Source organism: Nicotiana tomentosiformis, chromosome 7 (assembly GCF_000390325.3).
Source record: "Nicotiana tomentosiformis chromosome 7, ASM39032v3, whole genome shotgun sequence".
NCBI lineage: Eukaryota > Viridiplantae > Streptophyta > Magnoliopsida > Solanales > Solanaceae > Nicotiana > Nicotiana tomentosiformis.
In genome coordinates, this window is record NC_090818.1 from 20,400,175 (window position 1) to 20,424,399 (window position 24,225).

Consider the following 24,225-nt stretch of genomic DNA (forward strand, 5'->3'; position numbering starts at 1 on the left):
ACAATCAAAACAATCAAGGAAATTGGAATGGTCAAAATAACCAAGGCGATTGGAGTGGAAATAGTCAAGGATATTGGGGAGGCAACAACCAAGGGGGGATGGAATGATAACCAAGGAAATTGGGGGTCGGGCTTTCAAAGGCCCCCAATGTATCAACAATCAAGCAACCCTCCTCCTTATCCTTCCCAGGGTCCAAGCTCTTCCAACAATGAGATGGGGCAAATTGAGAATATGTTTAAACAAATAATGGATAAGAATGTCGACTCCGATGCTCAACTAGCCTCTCACAATACTTCAATTCGCAATTTGGAAGTTCAATTTGGGCAAATCTCGCAAGCTTTGAACACTCGTCCTAAGGGGGCACTACCAAGTGACACGGTGGTGAACCCAAAGGGTGGGAATAACACGGGACATGCCATGGCCGTGACTACAAGGAGTGGAAAAGGTGGGGATGCAACCACCTCAAGTCAAAGAAAAATTATGGATGATGAGCAAGTGATTCAAGAAGATGAGATTCCAAACAATTTGGTTCAAGCCAATGATGAAGTACGAATTGATATTGATGACAATGTGGAGGAGACTCAAGAGGTAGTGAACCCAAAGGCTAAGGCACCAATGCCATGGCCTCCTCCTCCATACCCTCAAAGGCTTTCCAAGAAAAATGGTGAGAACCAATTCAAAAAGTTCATTGAGATGATGAAAAGCCTATCTATTAATATGCCATTGGTTGAGGCTTTGGAGAAAATTCCCGCTTATGCAAAGTTCATGAAGGATTTGGTGACAAAGAAGAGGTCGATGAATTGTGAGACTATAAAGATGACACATCAAGTGAGTGCAATTGTGCACTCAATGGGTCATAAATTGGAATATCTCGGCGCTTTCACAATCCCTTATACTATTGGAAGCGCCGACTTTGCAAAATCTCTTTGTGATCTAGGGGCAAGTATCAATTTGATGCCCTATTAGATTTTCAAGACTTTGAAAATTGGGAAACCAAGACCCACATCTATGAGGTTACAAATGGCGGATCGTACTATGAAGAGACCATTAGGTATTATTGATGATGTGTTGGTCCGTGTTGATAAATTCATCCTCCCGACGGACTTTGTGATTCTTGATTATGAAGTATACTATGAGGTGACTATTATTCTAGGGAGACCTTTCCTTGCTACGGGGAATGCTCTTGTTGATATAGAAGCCGATGAGCTCACTTTTCGGGTGGGTGATAAAAAGGTGGTTTTCCATGTGTGCAAATCTATGAGGCAACCGAATAACAATGAATTTTGTTCATTTGTGGACTTGGTGAAAATGTGATTATTGATGATACTAGTGCCATGATGAATGTGGATGATACGTTGGAGGCCGTTTTGCTCAACCTTGATGATGATGAGAAGGATGGCTATGTGGAATGTGTGAATGCATTGCAAGGAATGGGGTCTTACACTTATGAACCTTGCAAATTGTCCTTGGATCTTGAAAATCGGAAGACTCCTCCAACAAAGCCCTCAATCGAGGAGCCTCCCACTTTGGAGTTAAAGCCATTGCCTCCACATCTCAAGTATGTATTCCTTGGCCCTTGTTCTACGTTACCAGTTATTCTTTCCTCTTATTTGACTAACGTGCAGGTAAACTCCACATTGGCGGTGCTACAAAAGAGGAAGAAAGCTATCGGATAGACATTGGCAGATATTGGGGGTATAAGCCCCGCCTTTTGCATGCATAAGAATATTTTGGAGGAGAATGCTAAACCCTCCATTGAACATCAAAGAAGACTAAATGAACCAATGTAAGAGGTGGTCAAAAAGGAGATCATAAAGTGGTTGGATGCCGGGGTTGTTTACCCCATTTTCGATAGTTCGTGGACCTCTCCGGTGAAATGTCCCAAAGAAAGGGGGCATGATGGTGGTCACCAATGACAAGAACGAGTTGATTTCTACATGAACGGTGACCGAGTGGAGAGTGTGTATGGACTATCGCAAGCTCAACAAAGTCACAAGGAAGGATTATTTCCCACTAGCCTTCCTTGATCAAATGCTTGATAGGGTGGCCGACCGTTCTTTCTATTATTTCCTTGATGGGTATTCCAGCTACAATCAAATTCTTATTGCTCCAGAGGATCAAGAGAAGACTACTTTCACATGTCCCAATGGTACTTTCGCATTCTCATGGATGCTATTTGGTTTATGCAATGCACCGGCGACTTTTCAACGGTGTATGATGGATATCTTCACGGACATGGTGGAGGATTTCCTTGAGGTCTTCATGGATGACTTTTCAGTGGTTGTGAATTCTTTTGATGATTGCTTGAAAAATTTGGATAAGGTCTAGGCAAGATGTGAAGAGACGAACTTGGTGGGTGAATTGGGAGAAATGTCATTTCATGGTTTAGGAATCACAAAATTTTGAAGAAGGGCATTGAGGTCGACAAGGTTAAAATATAGGTGATTTCTAAACTTTCACCTCCAACATCCGTGAATGGAGTGAGGAGTTTCTTGGGTCATGCGTGGTTCTACCAGCGTTTCATCAAGGATTTTTCCAAAGTAGTGAACCCCTTGTGTAAGCTATTAGAGAAAGATTCCAAATTCCATTTCAACGAGGATTGCATGAAGGCATTTGAATTGCTCAAGTCCAAATTGACAACTACTCATATTATTACCGCACCAGATTGGAGCTTGCCTTTTGAGCTCATGTGTGACGCAAGTGATGTGGAGGTCAGAGCAGTTGTTGGGTAATATATCAACAAAATCTTCCATCCGGTCTACTATGCTAGTAAGACCATGAACGATGCCAAAGTCAATTACACGGTGACCAAAAAAGAGCTCCTTGCTATTGTTTTTGCTATGGAGAAGTTTCGCCCGTACTTGATGGGTACAAAGGTGATTGTCCACACGGATCATGCGGCGCTTCGGTACCTAATGAGCAAGAAATATTCAAAGGCGCGGTTAATGAGATGAATGCTTTTATTGCAAGAGTTCGATCTAGAAATCCAATACCGCAAAGGCAGTGAAAACCAAGTGGCGGACCACTTGTCTCGCTTGGAGAAGGAGGGGAGGTCACATGACGGCCTTGAAGTCAATGATTCCTTCCCTGACGAGCAACTTCTAGCCATTTCAATGACCAAGATGCCATGGTTCGCCGACTTAGCAAATTATCTTGTGAGTGGTATTGTACCGAATGAGTTCTCTTCAAACCAAAGGAAGAAACTCAAACGGGATTTCCTTGACTACTATTGGGATGAACCGTACCTCTTCCGGATTTGTACCGATGATATGATTCAAAAAGCGTGCCGGAGGAGGAACAAGTGGATATTCTTGGTGCTTGCCACTCTTCACCATATGGTGGTCACCATGGTGCAGTGAGAACGATAACGTAAGTGTTGAGTTGTGAATTCTATTGGCCTGCTCTCTACAAGGACGTAAGTGATCTAGTCAAGCGTTGTGATGAATGTCAAAAGGGCCGGTGGAATTTCAAAGAAAAATGAGTTGCCCCTCACCACCATCTTGGAAATTGATATTTTTGATGTGCGGGGTATTGATTTCATGGGATCGTTCGTAAGCTCTTGTGGGAACACCTATATTTTGGTAGCTGTGGACTATGTGTCAAAGTGGGTTGAGGCCATTGCTCTACCCAACAACGAAGCTCGAAGTGTGGTGGCATTTTTTAAAAGGAACATCTTTACAAGATTTGGTACTCCAAAGGCCATTATAAGTGATGAGGGATCGCACTTTTGAAACAAAGCTTTTGATACCTTACTCACCAAGTATGGTGTCACTCACAAAGTCACGACCCACTATCACCTTTAAGCAAGCGGACAAGTGGAAGTCTCCAACCGGGAGATCAAGAGTATTTTGTCAAAGACTGTGAATGCCAACCGGACGGATTGGTCAAAGAAACTTGATGATGCTCTATGGGCCTATAAGATGGCTTACAAAACACCGATTGAGATGTCTTCATACCAGTTGGTGTTCGGGAAAGCGTGTCACCTTCCGGTGGAACTTGAGCACAAGGCTATGTGGGCTATGAAGAAGCTAAATCTTGAGTGGGATGTCTCCTCCAACTTAATGGTGGCACAATTGAATGAGCTAGATGAATTTTTGTACCATGTATATACAAGTTCATCCTTATACAAGGAGAAGATGAAGCACCTCCATGACAAGTATATTCGGAACAAGGAATTTAAAGAAGGTGATCTTGTGTTATTGTTCAATTCTCGGCTATGGATGTTTCCTGAAAAGTTGAAGTCTAAATGGAGTGACCCATTTGAAGTTGTGAGTGTGATACCCTTTGGTGCATTAGACTTGAAGAATAAAAATGATGAAGTGTTTAGAGTCAATGGTCACCGGGCGAAGCATTATTTGGGAAACGTTGATGATGGCCACGTCATGGCATTGATTCATTTCAAATGATTGATGGTAATTTGTGTCGTTCCGCGACGTTAAATCAGGCGCTTCTTGGGAGGCAACTCATGTTTCTTTTTATTTTTATTTTTCTTCTTTTTATAGATAGGTCTTGATTTGTGCTAACTAGTTTTAAAGTATGTTGCAGGAATGAGTGTGCTTTGCAAGAACTGTGCTCAGGAAAAATGCTAAGTGTGAAACAAAGTACGGACCGCACAATCTTGATGGCCACAACAGAAAGGAGTCTGCGGCCGCACAATTCATTATGCGATCGCAGAACTAGAGATTAGAAATCGCAAACTCTCTGAAGTTGTGCATGTCAGAGAAATGGCCAAAGTGCGGCCGCACAATGAAGTATGCGGTCCGCACAAAAATCTGCAGCCGCACTTAGAAATGTGCAGACCGCAGATCGTAAAAAAGAGTAATTGGTAACAGGTAAGGAGCACGGACTGCACATAAAATTGTGCGGCCGCACTCAGCTTATCATTTTAACCCTAGTCAGTCAAACTATAAATAGTAACCCTCTACCACTGTTCAAAACTTTACACACTCTGACTAGTTGAAACCAAAGCAAGCACAATGAACTCAAATTGATTCAAGCATCTCATACTCATTTCATCTTCCTTGATTCTTCCTTGCATCACTACATCACTGGTAAGTTCAATTCATATTCAAATGTTTCAATTTTCTTAATTTTGTTCATAGTTAGTGTAGTTATTTTTAGTCCTAATGTCAAATTCATCATCATGTGTGCTTAAAATTGTGTGGGTAACTTCTTAGTTGCTAATTGGGGGATGGGTAAACTGTGTATCATGTTTAAATTGCCACTACCATGTCTAAATAGTGCAAAATTGAAAAAGCCCTAAGTTCATTGCCGTTGGTGTTTGAATTGTGCGGCCGCACAAGAAATTATGCAGTCTGCAATCTTAAGGCTAGGGCAAATGTGTGCATTGATTGTGCAGACCGCACTCAAAATTGTGCGGTCCGTAAAAATTCAAACGCGGCCGCAGATCAAGTAATTCTCTGACTTCAGAGAGTTGCCATTTTTGAAGTTTCAATGTGCAACCGCACTCAAGATTGTGCGGACCGCACTTCAATTGTGCGGTCGCACTTAAAATTATGTGGACTGCAGAACCATCAGTGCGGCCACACTTCCAAAATTGTGTGGTCCGCACAACCCCATCTGCGGCCGCACTAAAAAATATGCGGTCCGCATAACCCCATCCTGCAACATGTTTTGTTCTGCAAATCATATGCTTACCTGCACTTAACTATAACTGATTCCTGTTGCTATGTATTGCAGACAATGGTTAGATCACGGGGACGAGGTGATACATCCAAGGGGAGGGGTGAACCCTCCCGAGGCCGAGGCAGGGTTACCCTACCACTCTCCGTGCGAAAAGTGATCAATAAGAAGGCAACAATAGGCCGAGGTAGATAATCGGAGCCCTCCGAATCAAGTTCATATGCCCCGTCTAGGGAAGCATCGGAGGGCGACTTAGTGCAAAGGCAGCCTGCTGTGCAATCACAGCCACAACTGCCCCAGGACAGATACCGACTGAGAGATGAGCCTACCTCTTCTTAGAGTACTTTTGAGGGGTCGGAAGGGAACAACCAGGCTTCAGAGCCCTCATCTACTCATGCTCCCGCCGCACCAGTCACAGTTGATGATAATGATGATATTCCGGATGATGGTCGGGGGGGTGATACCGGATTTGCAGGCTTGGTGAGGTCAAAGAAGAAGGAAGTTTGGGAAGATAGGTTTGTGAGCCTGACTGCATTCAACAGTTTCCGAGAGTGGTGGCCTCAGAGATCGCTCACACTTGAGCATCAGTTCCTGTTGAAGGATTTGGATAGATTCAATCTGAATTTGGCTAGACAATTTTAGGAAAGAAAAGGGTAGAACTGGTTCATGAAAAGCGTATTACATGCCAAGGAGCACTTAGTCTGGGAGTTCTACGCTAATGTAGTGCACATCAAGAAAGGGACTAAGATGACTAAAGTGCGGAACTTAAAAGTATGATTTGATCAGAGCACCCTGAACACGTATTTGGGGCTTGAGGATATGGAGTTGGTGCAGTATTTAGAGAAGTTCGCACTGGGTGATGCAGCTCACCCTTGGCTAGCTGAGATACTAGCAGCTCTAGGACCACCACCACCATGGATCACAGCAGGGGTTCCTATTCTGTGGAACACCCTCAACTTTGTAGAAAAAGGGTGGCAAACATTTGTGTGCAGCCGCATAGATCTGAGCCAAAATGAGAACAATCTTTCAATTCCCTGGGCAGTCTTAGTTGCATCTATCATGGCCGGGTACCCAATTAATGTGGGTGACATCATGTCAGTGGTTGTCAGGCAGGGTGAGAGCTCCTACCAGTATCCCAACACTATCACGGAGTATCTCACGGATGCGGGGGTGGATCCTAGGAGCTTTGATACGAAGGTTCGGGATTAGAAGCCTTTCTCCTAGTATTCTCTGAAGGACCCAAGGAACCCGATGAACAAGGGTAAGTCGATTACTACCGCAGGCCAGTTTGATGAGCCATCAGTGGTAGTTGCAGATTCTGCTGCTATGCCTTCTACAACTTCCATGCCTTCCACAGCAGCCGGGCCTTCCAACGAGACAGCTGCCATGCCACCACCTCTATTTCCAGGGCCATCAGCATCAGTATCAGTGCCTTCCTCCTCCACTTATCCACTCACTGCACTGCGAGTCTCCCAAATACTGGCGAGTCTCAACAACTGGATGTAGATATCTACTGCAAAGTTGTCCGACCTATCCAGTGCTGTTGCAGCACAGTCCTCTGCCCCAGCACCCCAGGTTCCTCCGTTAGTGGAGGAAACCTTGAAGAAGATATTGTATAATCAAAAGACCATCATGGATACCTTGGTGGCACATCAGGGAGCAATTGAGGAGCTAGGTAAACAGGTGAAGAAGATGAGAAAATACTAGGCCTCGAGAAAATCAATAGACAAGTTGAGACGTGAAGTGACCAAGATAGCAGTAGCTGGTGATCTTCCCTTTTACTTACTGATGGAGACAGATCAATCAGTACCAGCAGACCCATCAGAACCATCAGCACCAGTGGGACCAGCTTGCTAGCCTGAAAAGCCAGACCTCGCTGCCCACACTGTTGAGGAGGTGTTATAGATGTTCACCAACCCCGCTACTCCCCGAGCAGAGGATGATGAGATCCAGTTGGAGGAGCCTGAGGGTGGTGATGCTGCTACGGACACCGAGACCACATAGGGAGTCCTCTCTACTCTTTCCCCTACCTTATTTTGATTTTTGTTAAGCATTGAGGACAATGCTTATTCTTATTCAGGGGAGTGGTCTATTTTGATTTGATATGACATTTGATATTGGCCTGTAATAACTGATAACACTCTCTTTTTATTTTTAATTTTTATTATGTATATATTCTTCTCTCTCTATTGATGTATATATTCTCTTGCCCTTTCTCGGTTTGTATATTCATTTTTGCTTTCAGTAGTTTATTTCATAGCTTCTTTTTGATTTAGTAGCTTATTTTTATGTTTTAGAGATCAATAAGTCTTTAGTTTTCTTAATGCCACGGTTCTTTCCAAAGGTATTTTTTGTGTGAACCGGGTGGCTCTTCCCAACGATGGATGGCGTGACAACTTTCTTAAGGTATTGAGTCCATTTTTGATGTTTAGGTAATAATGAATAAGAGATTCAAGCATGCTTCACTTGGTATCAACACACGTAACTATGCGCTTATGATTAAAAACAAGTTCTGGGAAAGAAATAGCTCTAGTTAATGACCTTGTGACTCTTGCGTTGACTTAGACAATCATCGAGTGGTTTAGTTGAACCATTAGTAATTTTCAATCTTGAATACGGTTGTTTTGGGCCCTCGACTCTTACCTCTTTAACAATCCAGCTGTGTGAGAGGTGAGAATTTTGGTTGCAAGTCCAAGTGCCCGTGCGAATAGTCTATAACTTGCCCCGAATGTGTTTCTAGGCGAAATTTTAAGTTTTGCTTGGTTTGAGAAGTGATTGTAGGCTCTCCTTGATCCGTTTTGAAATTTTCTATGGCCCACCAATGATATTATCCCTAGTCAACCCTTTTGAGCCTAAAGCCTTTCTCATTTGATAACTATATTACAAGCCTTTACCCATTTTGTAGTGACCCTCTCTTGGCACCCGAGCTTTTCTTAAAGCAATTGGCGAAAACATAAGTTTGGGGAGAGACGAGGAGTTTGAAAGAGGTATCAAGGTACAAATAGAGAAAATAAATGAAGAAAAGGCAAGGCAAAGAAAAATAAAGAAAGAACAAAAGAAAAATACAAAAAGAAAGTGAATAAATTGAAGAGTTGAAGGGATTTAAAAAAAAAGCAAAAGTGCAAATCATGGAGGAAACAATGAAGAAAGAAATGAATATCATGACCAAGAAAGAGTGATGTCAAGTCTCTTTAGTTCCCCTAAGGAAAAAAGAAAATGACTCAAAGGGTCGGCAAAGCATGAGACAAAAAGAGAAAATGGAGTGCTTAAGGAAGGATGAACCCGTTCTACTCTAACATTTCCTACCTTAGTCCAAAAGCATTCATTACATGCCGAAAAAGCCATATGTGATTTCAAGCCGAGTGAGCTTACATTAGTGGTGATTTACATGAGTGGCAAACATATGGTACTTAGAGTCGTACTTGTGACATTATTTTGAGAGAGATGAGTGAACTTTTCACAAATTCTTGAATTGAGTACTTCATTCTTAAGTGAGACAAGCTAACGGAGAGTAGAGGAGGAGGAGTTTGGGATCCACAGTGACCTACATGAAAGAGCGAACTTCGTTGATGAGTAATTCAACTCTTGATGCTCAAGTGTCACATTAGAACTATTTGTGCTTAAAACTTCAAATCATTGCCTTGTTGATAATTCATAAGTGTTGTGGGTAATTGTTAGTCCCAATTGATGTGTGTTTGGTTCACCTTAGATTAGCTGGAATAGCTCTTTTATTGTGGAGGTAGGAATTACCTTATTTGCTTGAGAACAAGCAAAAGCTTAAGTTTGGGGGAGTTGATAAGTGGGGATTTTGACTACTTATTTGCGCCTTTTAACTTATGTTTTAGTTCAAAAATGTTTAAAGTTATTCCCGAAAACTAATGAAATATGCTTACTTGCAAGAGTATTGGAAAATGAGCCATTACAATGAAATCAAACTCAAGAGAAGTGCTTTTGAACATGGACAAAAAAACAAGCACAAAAAGCTAAAGTGCGGACCGCAAAATTTTGTTTGCGGTCGCAAAACATGAAGAAGAATTAACATAGCTGCAATGTAAGGTACGGACCGCACAATAATTATACGGCCGCAGAAGTCAAGGTTCAGAGAGTTCCAACTACAAGCCCATCAAGAATTGCGGACCGCACTATAATTGTGCGGCCACACCCAGAATTGTGCGATCCGCAGAACACAAGAAGACGTGGCCGTAGTGCAGAATTGTGCGACCACAGATCTAACTCCTGTCAAGAGCTGAAGCAAAGTGCGTATTGCACACAGAATTGTGCGGCCGCAGAACCTCCGAAAGGGCAATTTTGTCAGAAAACTCTAGCTTTGTATAAATAGACTACTTTCACAAAATTAGGTCAAGTTTTTAATACCAGAAACTGTGTAGCCTTTTTTCTTTACTCTTTTAGGCAACTTTAGCTCATCTTGTTGATTTTACATTGGAGTTTCATCTATTTATCTTTTAATATGAGTTTTATTATCTTTTCTTCTTTATTTTCTTCATTACCCACTATGAGTATCTAAATTTCTAGCTAGGATTGTGACCCAAACCTAGTGTAGGAACCTAATGGGTGTTTGATTTAGGACTTGTTTATGGTTGGGTGTGTATTATTTAGCCTAGTTCTTGCTATAATTATAGAATTAATGGTTGCAAACATTGGTTCAAGCCTATTTGACTTGGTCTCTACTTGAGAAAGAGAGACTTAGTATAGGAAAACTTGGCTAACAAGAGTTTGGGATGAAATCAAGAGATTGATAGTCCCAATCAAAGGGTTGAATCTAGAGATAGTAAAACCCGACTTGAGAAATTTGTCAACTGTTTAGTTCAATACCCATTTAGACTTGAGAAAGCCAAATTGGGCAAAACCACTCTCTTACCGAGAGGTATTGAGTGGGTATTTGAGTGTTGATTGCTATAATACACCCCGGCCAACGAAATCGCTCCAAAGTCCACAACCCGTTAGGCAAACACCTAGGTGGAAGCCACAGCCCTAGACCTTTTACACATTTGAAAACCAACAACAAAAACATTCTTCTCTAGTTTCATATTTTTCAATTGCAATCCTTAGTATAAATTTATAAGTAAAATCAAAACAAAGTTTGTGGAAGTGCAACTTAGACAATTCACGGGCTTAGATCAAATACATACCACTAATCCCATCTACGCTCCATGTGGATTCGATCCTGACTCCTAGTTGGGTATTATTATTGTAATCGACCGCTTCACAACCCCAATTTGAGGTGTGACTTGGGCGAGATCAGTCATCATGTTCGTTCCCACATTGTGCTGCATGGATTCTCATAGTTTTTGTGGTTGTGCATGGAACTTGTTTACTGAGTACGCTGACTAGAGCATTAGTTAGCCATACTTCGAGGAGCTTTTTCATAGCAGGTGGTGCCCCTTCTCCCGTGGACGTAGAGTCTCCTTTCCCATTTGGTTTTGTTGTGCTGCAGAAAGGGGCAGACAATCTCTCTGGCCTGGGGGAGGTAGTGGGCATCATTTCTTCGCCTTGTGTGTCATAGCCTTCATTGATGGCGTTCATGAGGTTAAGGGGAACATTATTTGTTACCCTCGTTCCGTTTCTTTGGTCACCTGCCATGGAAGCTTTTGTACGCACAAAGAGAAGAGATAAACTATGTGGTTGGTTAGATTAACAAGTCACGTGAGTTATGAATCCAATGGAAACTAAAAGATTGGCTGAGAAAATCCCCACGAATGATGCCAAACTGTTTGACCCAAAATTTAAATTTAGGTTTAAACAATTAGATTTTTTAATAGAAAAGAGTTAATGTTAGCCAATACTACTATCCAAAAGATATTTTAACTAATTTTGTAGCAAGGTGTCACGAGTAATGTTTGGACAACAATAAATAGCAACAATAAGCAATATTTAATGACCCCAAAACAAAGAAAATAGCATTAAGTAGTAGTAAATGATAATAAATGACATTTATATAAATAAATGCAACCCGAAAAGGGGTGAGATTCTTTGATACTACCCCTGACAAAGATGGGTGGCGACAAACCTTAGATTATTCAGATCCTCCTTGAATTGTGGGAGAAAATATTGACACAGATCTAGATAAAAGGTATATTTTGTATGTTAATGATAAAACAAGAATCTTCATAGAATGTCAACGTATTGCTTTTTACAAATGAGTGTCCAATTCCCTCTACTATTCTTTCTCTTTCTATTTATAAGGACACATGGTCCACAAAACCCTAATAGTACATATGGGAGGAATATCCCCCAGAATATTCTTTATAAGGTCTTATCTCTAAAACGAGTCGTTACTTCCTCGCTAAAGGGAGTGCTCGTCCTTCTGCTGAGTCAACTCGACCTCGTCCTCGTCCTTCGGCGGGTCACTTCGACCACACCCTCGTCCTCTATCGAGAACACATCGATGATGTGTGTCGCGCCCCGTTTTCTCGCAAAAGCGGGTTTCGACGTGTGACAACTCTTTTAAATGAGTGTGTTAAAAGAGAAGAGTCGCCACCTAATAATTTTTGAGGTGCGTTAGGGAACCTATTTGCAAATAACTCTGTTTGACTAGTCAACGCCACCAAAGATCGGGTAAGGGCTCAAATTACCTCAAAGAGATGGTGTTAGGCACTCTTCGAGGTTCACAACTGTGGTTCCCAGCTGAATTTTACACTATATGGATTATATGATTAAACTAGGCGAGCATATAAGTAAAGAAAAATATGAAATTTGAAAGTCTTATTATAACGTAAATCAGTGTAAGGAAAAATATTATTAAACTATATGAATAATTGATACGAGTTTTAAAGATCACAAGGATTATAACTGTGTCGGTCTATGTTTAATGACTAAATCCTTTTAGCAAGCATGTAGGGAAAGGGAGGTCCTAAGTTTTTTAGCCTAAAAGATCACCTCATGCAACATAAATAATACTTCGCAACTTCCTTTAGGTAGGAGTTTCTCATATTATTCAGCGGGCACTGGCTATCATCTTCTGCTACCCGATTACTATGTTGAAGTTGTTTACTTAAAATTATTTTAATTCAATTCTAAGTCGTGCCCTATGCGTGCGCTAACCGTCCCATGCCTAGAGTCCAGCAGGCTTTGGACCTACTATTTGGTAGTTCTAGACTCAACTCAGTTGCTCAAAATGATAAAACTAGGCGACAATCAAAACAGACAGGATTGCACATAATTGCAATAAATGGAGCTCAAGTAATCTCCACACATAAGCAGGAAAAGCACGCAGACAGATTTCTGGTTAGGCAATATACGACATTATGACATATTGGAATCGTTGAGTCCTATAGGCATGATTTCTATGTAATTCTGGATTCCAGTATTATATAGGCAGTGCTGTAATTTCTTACGTATAGGCAACTTAGAATGTTGAAAGTCCTATATACATGATATCTAATCATTTGTGTAAATAGGCAGTGAAGTCGTCAATAAACATCTTATGGGCAGATTTTCTAGCGATTGACAATTAGGCTTTATTTTAAACGCTTTATCCCTATATGCATGCTTTCTAGGCGGGTGACAATATTCTATAGGCATAATTTCTAATAGTTGACAATTAGACTTGGTTTTGTAACTCTTTATCCTTATAGGCATATCATCTAAATGAGGCAGTATAAAGGAAAGTAATAGAAGTAGCTGATTAATTAGTTAATACTATAGTCATGATATCTAAATGAGTATGCCAAAGGCGTGTTTTATAGTGTCCTATAGGCATGTTGTCTATTAAGCAAAGCGTGTGATCACTATAGACATGCTTTCTAAAGTATTCAACAGCAGATACAGAAATAAGTGCGGCAATTACTTAAACTAACATGCTTTGAATAAACTACCCGTGTCAGACAAATTAAGTGCAGTGTGTGTGATTCTTATAGACATGAGTTCTATCAGTGCACGACATATGAAACTAAATAACATATAGGCATATTGAAAAAAATAGCAAATAAATCACGCAGACCCTAGAGGCATATTTTCTACCTATTCATGCAAATATTAGAATACCCCAACCCCTATTCATTAATACCCCAGCTGTTGTTTACAAATTATTACAGGCCCAGTTAGAACAATAAAATAAATACGAACTTAGTAGGGTTATTACAGGCCCAAATACAACATTTACATGCCCAGTACAAGTACAAAGTAACCCAGCAATGCCCTTCTGGACCTTCACCAGCCGTACTCTTGCATATCGAACATGCCCGATATCCAGGCTTGCAAGCTCGTCTGATCAATGCTCAAATCTAATAATACACACAACCCAATAAGCTAGGCCCCAAAAATAAAAACAATTGCCCTGCTTACCCACTAGCGAATAACAGGAACATGGGGATATAAGGCGTGTCATTCAAATAGCTCAGGGTTCAGGCAAAGACACATGGATTCCCATTATTACAATCATCAGCATAAAGGTTTTCTAAGTGTCACCTTAGGGGTGACAACATATATGTATAAGAACCTTACAATGAGCACATAGGTGAGGCAAACAAGTTCAAAGCATGGATTTCTCAGGATGCACCAGAGTAGTAATAGGAAACTTGAATCCACAAAGCAAGGAGCTAAACGTGGAATAACAAATGATAATGACATACTCGAGAGACTCCCATTTGGGGTAGATATCATTACATTCTTTATAAGGATTCAAGGCAGGGCATAACTAAGAGTTGTAGACCAATTCAGGACAAGTAAAGGTATTACTAAAGAAACCTAATACAAAAGCTCGGGGTCAACATTATTACAAACTCAACACCACAACTAGTCAGCAAACAAATGTTTAATACAAATTGATCACATATAGCAAGTTCAGTTTTGCACATCAAAGCTCTCTAGACATTAAACTTGAGCAATCCTAGCATTAGCAGATATGAGTGTACAGAACAAGATAGTAGTAAAGCAAGCAACCATAATGAGGACTGGGTTCACGAGTAGCATGCTTTGTCTGAAGGGTTTAGAATACAGACATGATCAAGTAGCAAGTTATGCTTAAATGACTTAGCATATAAAGGTACAGTCGAGCAAAATTTGGGCATGAGTAAGTACCCCAAAGTTTTAACACAATAGTTCAGAACAATACATGAATATGAGCAAGCAACATACATAGGAAACTCATGTGTGCATAGACATAGTGGACTAAATAGGTTCAAGATGGTCGAAATATGTATACAGTGGGCAGATATCCAAGTGAAGGATTTAAGCAATTTTAGATGCTAAATAATATATGACTATAAGCTAGCTTTGAAATAGATAGGATTGCAAACAAAGGCAACAACATGTTGTAATCACATAGGTTCAAAAAATTCGAACAAGCATAGTATTCAGGTCATGACCACAACTAAGAATAGAATTGCAAGAGTCAAGGTACTTACTAGTTACAAATTAATGGACAAGTAAGTAAGAACAATTTTCGGTAGTACTTTAATCGTCAATAGCAAAAGAACAACAACACCCAAAATCCCAGTGCGTCAGAGTTCCCAAGGGTTTCAAGTAAACCCCGGTCAGTGCTCGCACCGAGAAAGAGCAACAATCGAATTTCCAGCGGCCTTGGCTTTCAGACGGCCAAGGTCTCAAATTTTAGAATAGTATATAGAATGAGAGAATAAGAGAGTAACAATAGTTAATTTCAATCTCAGGTTCCTCCAAAGGGGAAATTGGGGAGGGGTTTATATAGTGTTCAAATTAAGACGAACAAACAAGGAAAACAATCAATTAAACCTAAATCAGGAAAGAAAATATCGCATGCAATCTGTAATAGGACCAGTAAAAGAAAAATCAGAATCCAAACCCTAGTTGGAGTCGAACTTAGGGCAAATCATTCACACGTCCCAATCATGGCAGAATCAATAGTGATATACCAAATACAAGAGAGATTTTCTCTTCTCCAGTGCATAGAATCATAATAGCACCCAGAACTATAGAATCAAAGCCGGATTTGTGAGAATCTAGCTTGCCATAAGTGAAATGGTAACGAAAGTTACCATAAAGTAAGTAATAGTAGCAAGAAAGGTAAGTAAACCCGCGTATGGACGCGTATAAGGATAGAAGAAAAAGGGATCTCCATGGTCGGCTAGGGTTTAGTGTGAGAGTGGAGATGAGAGAATGCAGAGGCGGCTGGGTGAGGGAAATGGATTAGGGTTTCAGGGTAAAAGGGTATAAGGAAAGGGTAGGGATTATTATGGGCCATTGGTCATCTCAGATCAATGGCCGTGATTAAACGGAAGTGGGGCGGGTCGAGTAAATGGATCCCGACCGGGTTGAAATAAAAATGGTTGTTTGGTTTGGGCCAGGGTAGCTTGGGGTATTGGGTCAGGTGTTTGGGCCTTGATTTTGGTCCGAAAGTAACTTATAATTGGGCTACAAATTAAAATATACGAAAATTGTTAATAAAATAATTTATAAAAATATTTAATAGATAATAAGATATCACTTGTGAAACAAAGTGATTGAAAATAATAAGTTAACATTAAAAAAAATATATAAAATGCTATTTGGCAAAAACAATAATGTGAAAAAAATATAATTATGGATAGCACATAGGCTATTATTGCAAAATTGTGTAAATAGCCTAATATAATTATGTAAAACTGAGGTAAAATATTATGAAACCTATATGTGGATACAAATAATAAATTTAGATGATTAAGTCATCTCAAAATAATTTAAAGAGATAATTAATAAATAATCAAGTAATTAAAATGCAAAGAAATTAATTTTTAAAGCTCTAAAAATTATGAAACATTATAGAAAATAATTGTATAACTCTTGTAAATTAAGTAATGATGCAAAAATGACATTTTGAAAGTATATATACTTATTTGAAAAATATAAGGGCAAAATTGGATATCAACAACGTGTGGTAACCTTCGAAAGCTCTCTTAATATTGACTTGGCCGGCATATAATTATGATAATTTTTAGCTAATTACTACAAGCGAGGCAACTCAACGAAAAAGGAAAGAAAAATATAAAACTTTGATTTTGATCATAGCAGAACTAAAAGAAAAGAAAAAGAAATGCAACATTTTAGGTTGAAATCAAAGAATCAAACTAAAAATGGAAAAGGAATTAATCAGAAAAACCAAAGCTCTTATCTCGGATCCTGTCCAGGTTCTCATTTAAATAAGTCAATCTTGAACCATACTGGATTCCTTTCGAATGAGTGTTCATTTACCAAAAAATGGGGGAGGAACAAATGGGCGTATCAATTTATACTGATTGGTGATAATTTTAGTAAAGAACCGAGAGATTCTCGCTAGGAAGGGAACTAACTTTGGCTAATTGAAAGATTAAAAAAGAATGAGAAATAAATATTGAAAAAGGAAAAAAGAAATGAAAGAATTTTAATAAGAAAGAGAAGTTCGGAAGGGGACGCTAACAAGTTCCGATGAAGAGGAACGGGAATATGTTTCAGAGAAGGGAATTTTGAGGGGTTAGTAAAGGGATTAATGGGTTAGGGTAATTGGGTTGGGCTTATTGATTTTTGGGTTATGTGTAAAGTTGATAATTGAGCTACTATTAAATTAGAATGCCATAGTAATAAAGTAATTAGGAATGATAATTGGTAAATAAAAAAAATGAGATACAAGAAATTGAAAAACAAATATTTTATATAAATAGTTGAACAACCTAAGAATAAATTGTAAATGCTTTATATGTTTGAAACTTGCCAATACGTAGTAAATATTTATAGAAATAATAATAATAATAATAATAAAGTTTCAGTACTTGTAATAATACATAAAAATGGTATAAATATTATTATGACTCTTAAATAAAATAGTAGCTCATTAGAATAATATGGAGTAAGGATAAACAAAATTGGATGTCAACAATAATTATCTTGGACGTCGCCCCATATTATTAACTTATGCCCCCTGCTTTCTCCAGTGTGATTACTAGTAAATTGTGATGTGAGTAAATCGGAGAAAGTAGTTCTCGACTCTCGTTAGTGTATGAATTTCAAATGAGTTTACCAAATAAAAACCTCCTTCACTAATTTTGTAAATCAATTTCCAACGGCCTTTAAAATACTAACAAGGTAAGTAATTCTTCTTTCCTTTTTGTGAAATCCTTTGTAGGTTTGAATTTTCTTATATTGAATCCTAATTTCGATTACCCCTATAAATACTAGAGGCCTTTACAGCTCTAGGGGCGGACATTGAGTAGATTAATATACCCCTTGTCATCACTACTACTTACTCAACACACCCTACAATTACTACTATTTTTTCCATCTCAGTTTTCATATTTGTTTACCCTTAAAATCGGATAACAATTAAATTTGTAAGTGATTTTAAGAATATGTGATTTCACTTGGCATAAATTGGAAAATATAAGAATTGGAGTTAGAAATTAACTGTAAAATGAAGCAAACCAATGTAACGCGCAACTTTGGCTCTCGAACTAGGTCGCCCTCAAACCAACTGAGTATATTATTGAGAAGCAAGAACCGAACAACTGAATAAGAGAGATTAAGAGAGAAAATATAATATATTGCTTTGTTATGCGTGAATCTGCCTCTCTCAAAATGATTGGAACCCCCTTTATATAGTAGATGGGTTCTACATATGGTACAATTCTAAATACAGAAGGAAATCTTCTGATTAGCTAATCAACCGGCCGAGATCTCCGCCACAATCCTCGCCCGGTCACAGATTCCTCGACTTTCTGTTATTAGACTTAGCATGCCTCCTTTGATCTCGCTAGATCCCTATCTTTCTTGGTCTCAACCTTAGCTGGTCTTGTTCTCGATTTATCCCTGAATCACGAGCTAGGCAATATTTATTCACGCAACGATCCAATATAACTTGAGATTGAACCTTGGTCTGCCACCCCGGTCTCAATTAACCATATAAAATCGGGTAAGCACGATTTTGACCGTATACAGATAGTCCCCTCGTTTTTTGGAGAGTAGAAACGATTTGAGCCTTGGATCATGACATAATCGTCATGACATAAGCAGTAGAAGTGATAGAAACGTCTCGTCGGTACAGTTTGCCAGGTATTTAATGCGCGTCAGTCGACGGTCGGCCACTACCAGTTTTGATCCGTCGTTGTGAAAACGATAAATAGCCCCCTTTTTTATTATTTCAAACTTTTACTTTCAAATCTTTTTCATTCCAATCTCTGTAGTTTTGCTTTCTTCAAAGCTTCCTATCTTCAAATTTTTGAGTTTCTTTGCTTGTTCTTCCTAAAACACCAAATACTCCAGTCTCCATTCTTCTTTGCCTACAAAAACTAAATGGCCAAAATATTTAAAACTGTTTCACAGAAAGAGGCTGCTTCCTCATCGCGGCCGGCCGGCGAGAAATCAGTGGTGGAGCCACGCCCTGAAGAACTTATTCCCAGGGGGTGTGTCATAGATTCTGACTTTAGGGTCGAGAAAACCTCATCGGTTCCTGGTCGATGCGAGCCGATATCGAGATATATATACTCGATACCCAAAAGCCTCCTCGACCATGTGAAGAAAGATTACAACTGGGAAAACAAAGAGGTTGTGATACCGACATCAGAAGAAGCGATCACCACCCACATGGAATGGTTCCTGAGCGTTTACACTTATCCTTTCACGTTGGGTCCCCTCGATTCGATCATCGTAGACTTCTACAAGAAATACCATGTGACCCTCAGCCAAATTCACCCCTCTTTCTGGAGGATCATGATACTGCTCTGTTTCTTCGTGAGCAAAATCGACGGGCTTTCTTTTACCCTTGACCACCTCATAAGATTATATAGCCCTCAACTATATTGATGTGGGCTGATAAAGCTTCAATATCAGGCCATCAAGGCGCTCATCTCGAGTATAGATGAAGACAAAGATCAGGGTCGGATGGGCCGGTTCATTCGGGTGAAGACCACGGACCTAATCCCGGCTGAGAGCATGCCATTTCCTGAGAAGTGGAATATGAAGCGTAAGTATGATTCCGTCTTTAATTTTTGTTCGTTGTTTTTACTTCTTCTCGATGCATCCATTGCATAGATGCCGGGTGCGGTTCCCCACCTCGAGAACTGGGTTAGAAGCTTGGTTTCGACGTCAACATATGCCGAGCGCACATGGCGTGATTTGTCAAAGGGCCGATGGGAGGCTCGTACTCATGGTAAGCCTTCTTCTTGACTTACCGATTTTCCTATCGTTCAAGAATCTTCTCAAACATGAGTTTACTTACTTTCTCCTTTTGCAGGTCTCGGAAAGGATGTCACTATGAGACCCCCGCCCGGCGATGAAGAAGTTTCACCACCTATTTCGAAACAGGCGAAGGAGAATAAGAGGAAAAGGGCCTCGAACTCCGAGGGTCAAAAACCCAAGAAGAGAACAACCTATAAACCCAAGGGGAAGGTAACCCTTAGTTTTTTTATTTGAGCGAGGATGGTCTCTCAAACTCAAAGCAAAAACAGCCCTTAAGATTTTGCATTAGGCCGATATGGCCTTTGTAAAAAGATTGTTTATGGCTTTCTCCCCTTTTCGGTTTGAAAAAGTTTTTTATCATTTGCATTTGCAAAACTTGTAATGCCTTAGCATGCAATAAGGAACTTTTCGGGAGTTCAAACAATTTTGTAAACTTTAGAGTTTTTGAGGCTTGATATTATCGAAGCCTTTTATGATTTTGCCGGGGGTAACCCTTTTAACCGATTTTATGAGGGAATTCGAAGGCCTATTTTGTTACGGAATTCGGACATCTCCGAACTGTGTTAATTCAGTCGTAGCCTTTTTAGTTCGGGATTTGTCCCTTGGGCTTATTTTTCCATTTTACTTCGAGCTTGCCCGAAGTGTCAGTCCCTAAGTGAGGTGGCCACGACCTATAAAATTGAAGGTTACCTAAAAGGTCTTATGATCTCGGAGTTTTAATGATTCGATCTCGTTTATTTTTCGGACGGCAGTCCCCGAGCGTGGGGGTAATTATCCGAATTTTGGTTATGGTCGGCCCTTAAGCCTGCACACTTTTTGGGGTTGAGCTTCATATTGTACTTCCTAAGTATATCGAAGGTCTCCTGCAAATGCTTTAAATGGTCCTCTACTGGCAGGGACTTAACTAACATGTCATCAATATAAACTTTCATTGATTTTCCTATTTGTTCTTCGAACATTTAGTTTACTAGGCATTGATAAGTTACACCATCATTTTTTAGACCGAATGACATTACATTATAACAGTAGATGCCATATTTAGTGATAAACGAGGTCTTTTCCTGATCCTCCAGGTTCATCTGTATCTGGTTGTACCCAGAGTAGGCATCGAGAAAACTGAGAGTTTTGTGGCCGGCCGTGGCATCGATCATACGATCGATATTAGGCAAAGGAAAAGAATCCTTGGGGCATGCTTTATTCAGGTCTTTATAATCTATAAACATTCTAAGTTTGTTTCCATTCTTAGGGACTACCACTACGTTTGCTAACCATTCGGGATACTTTACTTCCCGAATGGATCCTATTTTGAGAAGTTTGGTTACCTCGTCTTTGATGAAGGTATGTTTGACCTCGGACTGTGGCCTTCTTTTTTGCTTCACCGGGCGGAATGTAGGGTCCAGGCTCATTTTGTGAGTGGTAATTTCTGGTGGGATCCCTCTTATATCGAGGTGGGACCAAGCAAAGCAATCCATGGTAGCTTTAAGGAAATGAATAAGCATTTTTCTAAGCTCGGGGGTTAGCTCCGTGCCTAGGTATACCTTTCGTTTGGGCTGATGCTCGGCCGATGTGACTTGTTCCAGCTCTTCGACCGTTGATTTTGTGGCATCAGAGTCATCGGGAATTACTAAGGATCGAGAGATCCAGTAGTCGTCATCCTCGTCGATCCCTTGCTTCTGTAATTGGGTCGAGGCCGGTGTCTGTGGTTGCTATTTGGCTTCCTGCTTTCCCTTCGAATCCAATCCAGAGCATTGATACCGGTATCACTTTATCGACTGCAAATATTTCCTTGGCGGTGGGTTGTTCCCCGTACACTGTTTTGACTCCCTCCAATGTCGGGAACTTTAGAACTTGGTGTAGGGTCAAAGGTACTGCCCTCATGTTATGGATCCAAGGCCTTCCAAGCAGGGCGTTGTACCTCATGTCAACCTCGATCACATGGAACTTTGTTTCTTGGATGATCCCGGCCACATTTGCTGGCAGAGTAATTTCACCTTTGGTGGTTTTGCTCGCCATGTTGAAGCCGTTAAGTACTCTGGTTGCGGGCACAATTTGATCTTGTAGGCCGAGCTGCTCTACGACCCTCGATCGAATAATGTTGGCCGAGCTACCTAGATCAATTGAAACACGTTTAACCTGAATTTTATTCATAAGGACAGATATTACCAGTGCGTCGTTGTGGGGTTGTAAGATCCTCTCTGCATCCTCGTTATTGAAAGACAAGGTCCCTTCCGATACGTAATCTCGAGTCCGCTTTTCCCTCATGACCGACACCTTGATGCGTTTGAATACGGGCCCCTGAGGAATATCGACCCCTCTAACAATCATGTGGATCACGTGCTGCGGCTCTTCTTGCTCATTATTTCTGTTTGAATCTCTGTTCTTGAAGTGGTTTTTATCCCGATCACTTAAGAATTCTCGAAAATGCCCATTGTTGAACAAACAGGCTACCTCCTCCCTTATATGTCTGCAATCTTCTGTTCTATGACCATAGGTGCCATGATATTTGGACATTTGATTATGATTACTCTGGGCCGGATCAGTCTGTAGAGGTCGGGGCCACCTGGTTTCTTTGATGTGCCTAATGGCCGATACAATAGCTGATGTATCAATGTTGAAGTTGTATTCCGATAGTCGTGGTGCTTCTTTGGGTTCGACATTCCTGTTGAAACCGCTCATACTCATGAGCCCCCGAGAGCTCTGTCCTTGATCATTTCTTCTATCAATTCGAACGGGGTTACTTCCAGGCTCGTTGTTTCTCTGATCTCCACCGTATGGCTGATATCGATCTCTGTTTGACCGTGGTTCCCGGTCAATATCCCTTTTACCTCTGTCGATGGTCCGGCTTGGATAGACGGACCCAGAAGGAGTCCCTAACTGGTCATCCTCGACCCTAATCTTTGACTGGTACATATTATGCACATCGGCCCAGGTTAGAGCTGGATATTCGATCAAGTTCTGCTTTAACTATTGTGAGGATACCAAACTTCGTACGTTTAGGCCTTGAGTGAAAGCCTGAATGGCCCAATCGTCGGCGACCGGGGGCAGATCTATTCGCTCCATTTGGAACCGGGATACGAACTCTCTGAGCATCTCGTTGTCTTTTTGTTTTACTTTAAAGAGGTCCGACTTTTTAGTCTCGACCTTTATTGCTCCAATGTGTGCTTTGACGAAGGAATCTGCGAGCGAGCATGGCAAAAGAATCAATGGAATTAGGTGGCAAATTATGGTACCATATTATTTCCCCCTTTGATAAAGTTTCCCAGAATTTCTTCAGCAGTATTGTCTCGATCTCATCCTCCTCTAGATCGTTCCCCTTTATTGCGCATGTGTAAGAAGTGACATGCTCGTTAGGGTCGATAGTTCCATTATACTTGGAAATTTCTGGCATACAAAATTTCTTCGGAATGGGCTTAGGAGCCGCGCAAGGGGGGAAGGGCTTTTGTACGAACTTCTTTGAATCCAAACCCTTCAAAATCGATGGTGCCCCCGGAATTTGATCAACTTGGGGGTTATATGTTTCTATTTTTGTCATTCGCTTCAATCTTCTTCTCCCCCGATTTGATTCGCTTTATCAGCTCCTTAAACATTTTCAAGATAGCGGGGTCGGTCCCTGAATCATTCACATTTGACCTCCCCAGCACTGGTTCAGCCCTGTGAACAACTTCCTGTGATGGCTCGGGTTCGACCCTACTCGGTGCGTGGTTCTGATTTTGGAGTTGTGCTATTGCAACTTGTTGAGCCTGAAATATTTCGAATATTATTCTAAGGCTGATTCTGCCTTCTTTGCCGCCTTGTGTATTCTGACTGGCTGATCGAATGTATCTGCGGATGTTATTTTCGGGGTCGATGCCCAGATTTGCATTCAGGGCAATATGGGAACTGACGTCGATGGGGTCTGCAACTGGTACTCCTTCGAGATCAACTGGAGGCACTTCATTTCCTGGGGTGGCTACATTGTCGTTTTTGCCGTGAAAACCAATACCATTGTCGATGTGTGTGGGTACTGCTTGAGAGTTCGACATGTTGATCTTGGAATCAAAAACGCTTACAAGAACAAGTGTAACGCAGTGTGTGTTATGAAAATTAGCACCAGGCAATCACTATTATCCTTAGCCCCACGGTGGGTGCCAAATTGTTTACCCTTAAAATCGGATAACAATTAAATTTGTAAGTGGTTTTAAGGATATGTGATTTCACTTGGCATAAATTGAGAAATATAATAATTGAAGTTAGAAATTAACTGTAAAATGAAGCAAACTAATGTAATGCGCAACTTTGACCCTCAAGCTAGGTCGCCCTCAAATCAACTGAGTATATTATTGAGAAGCAAGATCCGAACAACTGAATAAGAGAGCTTAAGAGAGAAAACGTAATATATTGCTTTGTTATGCGTGAATTTGCCTCTCTCAAAATGATTGGAACCACCTTTATATAGTAGAAGAGTTCTACATATGGTACAAT

At 40.5% G+C, this 24,225-nt stretch overlaps 2 protein-coding genes across 2 annotated transcripts; one reads left to right on the forward strand and one right to left on the reverse strand.

The window, feature by feature from the left end:
• The first annotated feature begins 3,920 nt into the window (after positions 1–3,920).
• On the forward strand, positions 3,921–4,406 carry LOC138895326 (uncharacterized). Its single transcript, XM_070180004.1, has one exon. The coding sequence runs from the start codon at positions 3,921–3,923 to the stop codon at positions 4,404–4,406; it is 486 nt and encodes a 161-aa protein (XP_070036105.1).
• A 17,008-nt stretch (positions 4,407–21,414) lies between these two features.
• Positions 21,415–22,674, reverse strand: LOC138895327 (uncharacterized). The gene has a single exon (XM_070180005.1). It carries the CDS (start codon positions 22,672–22,674, stop codon positions 21,415–21,417), a length of 1,260 nt encoding a protein of 419 aa, XP_070036106.1.
• Positions 22,675–24,225: the final 1,551 nt, after the last annotated feature.

Bases quoted from the DNA above. Each gene is read 5' to 3' on its own strand.
- LOC138895326 (XM_070180004.1), top strand. From the start codon at position 3,921: ATGGCTTACAAAACACCGATTGAGATGTCTTCATACCAGTTGGTGTTC.
- LOC138895327 (XM_070180005.1), bottom strand. From the start codon at position 22,674: ATGTACCAGTCAAAGATTAGGGTCGAGGATGACCAGTTAGGGACTCCT.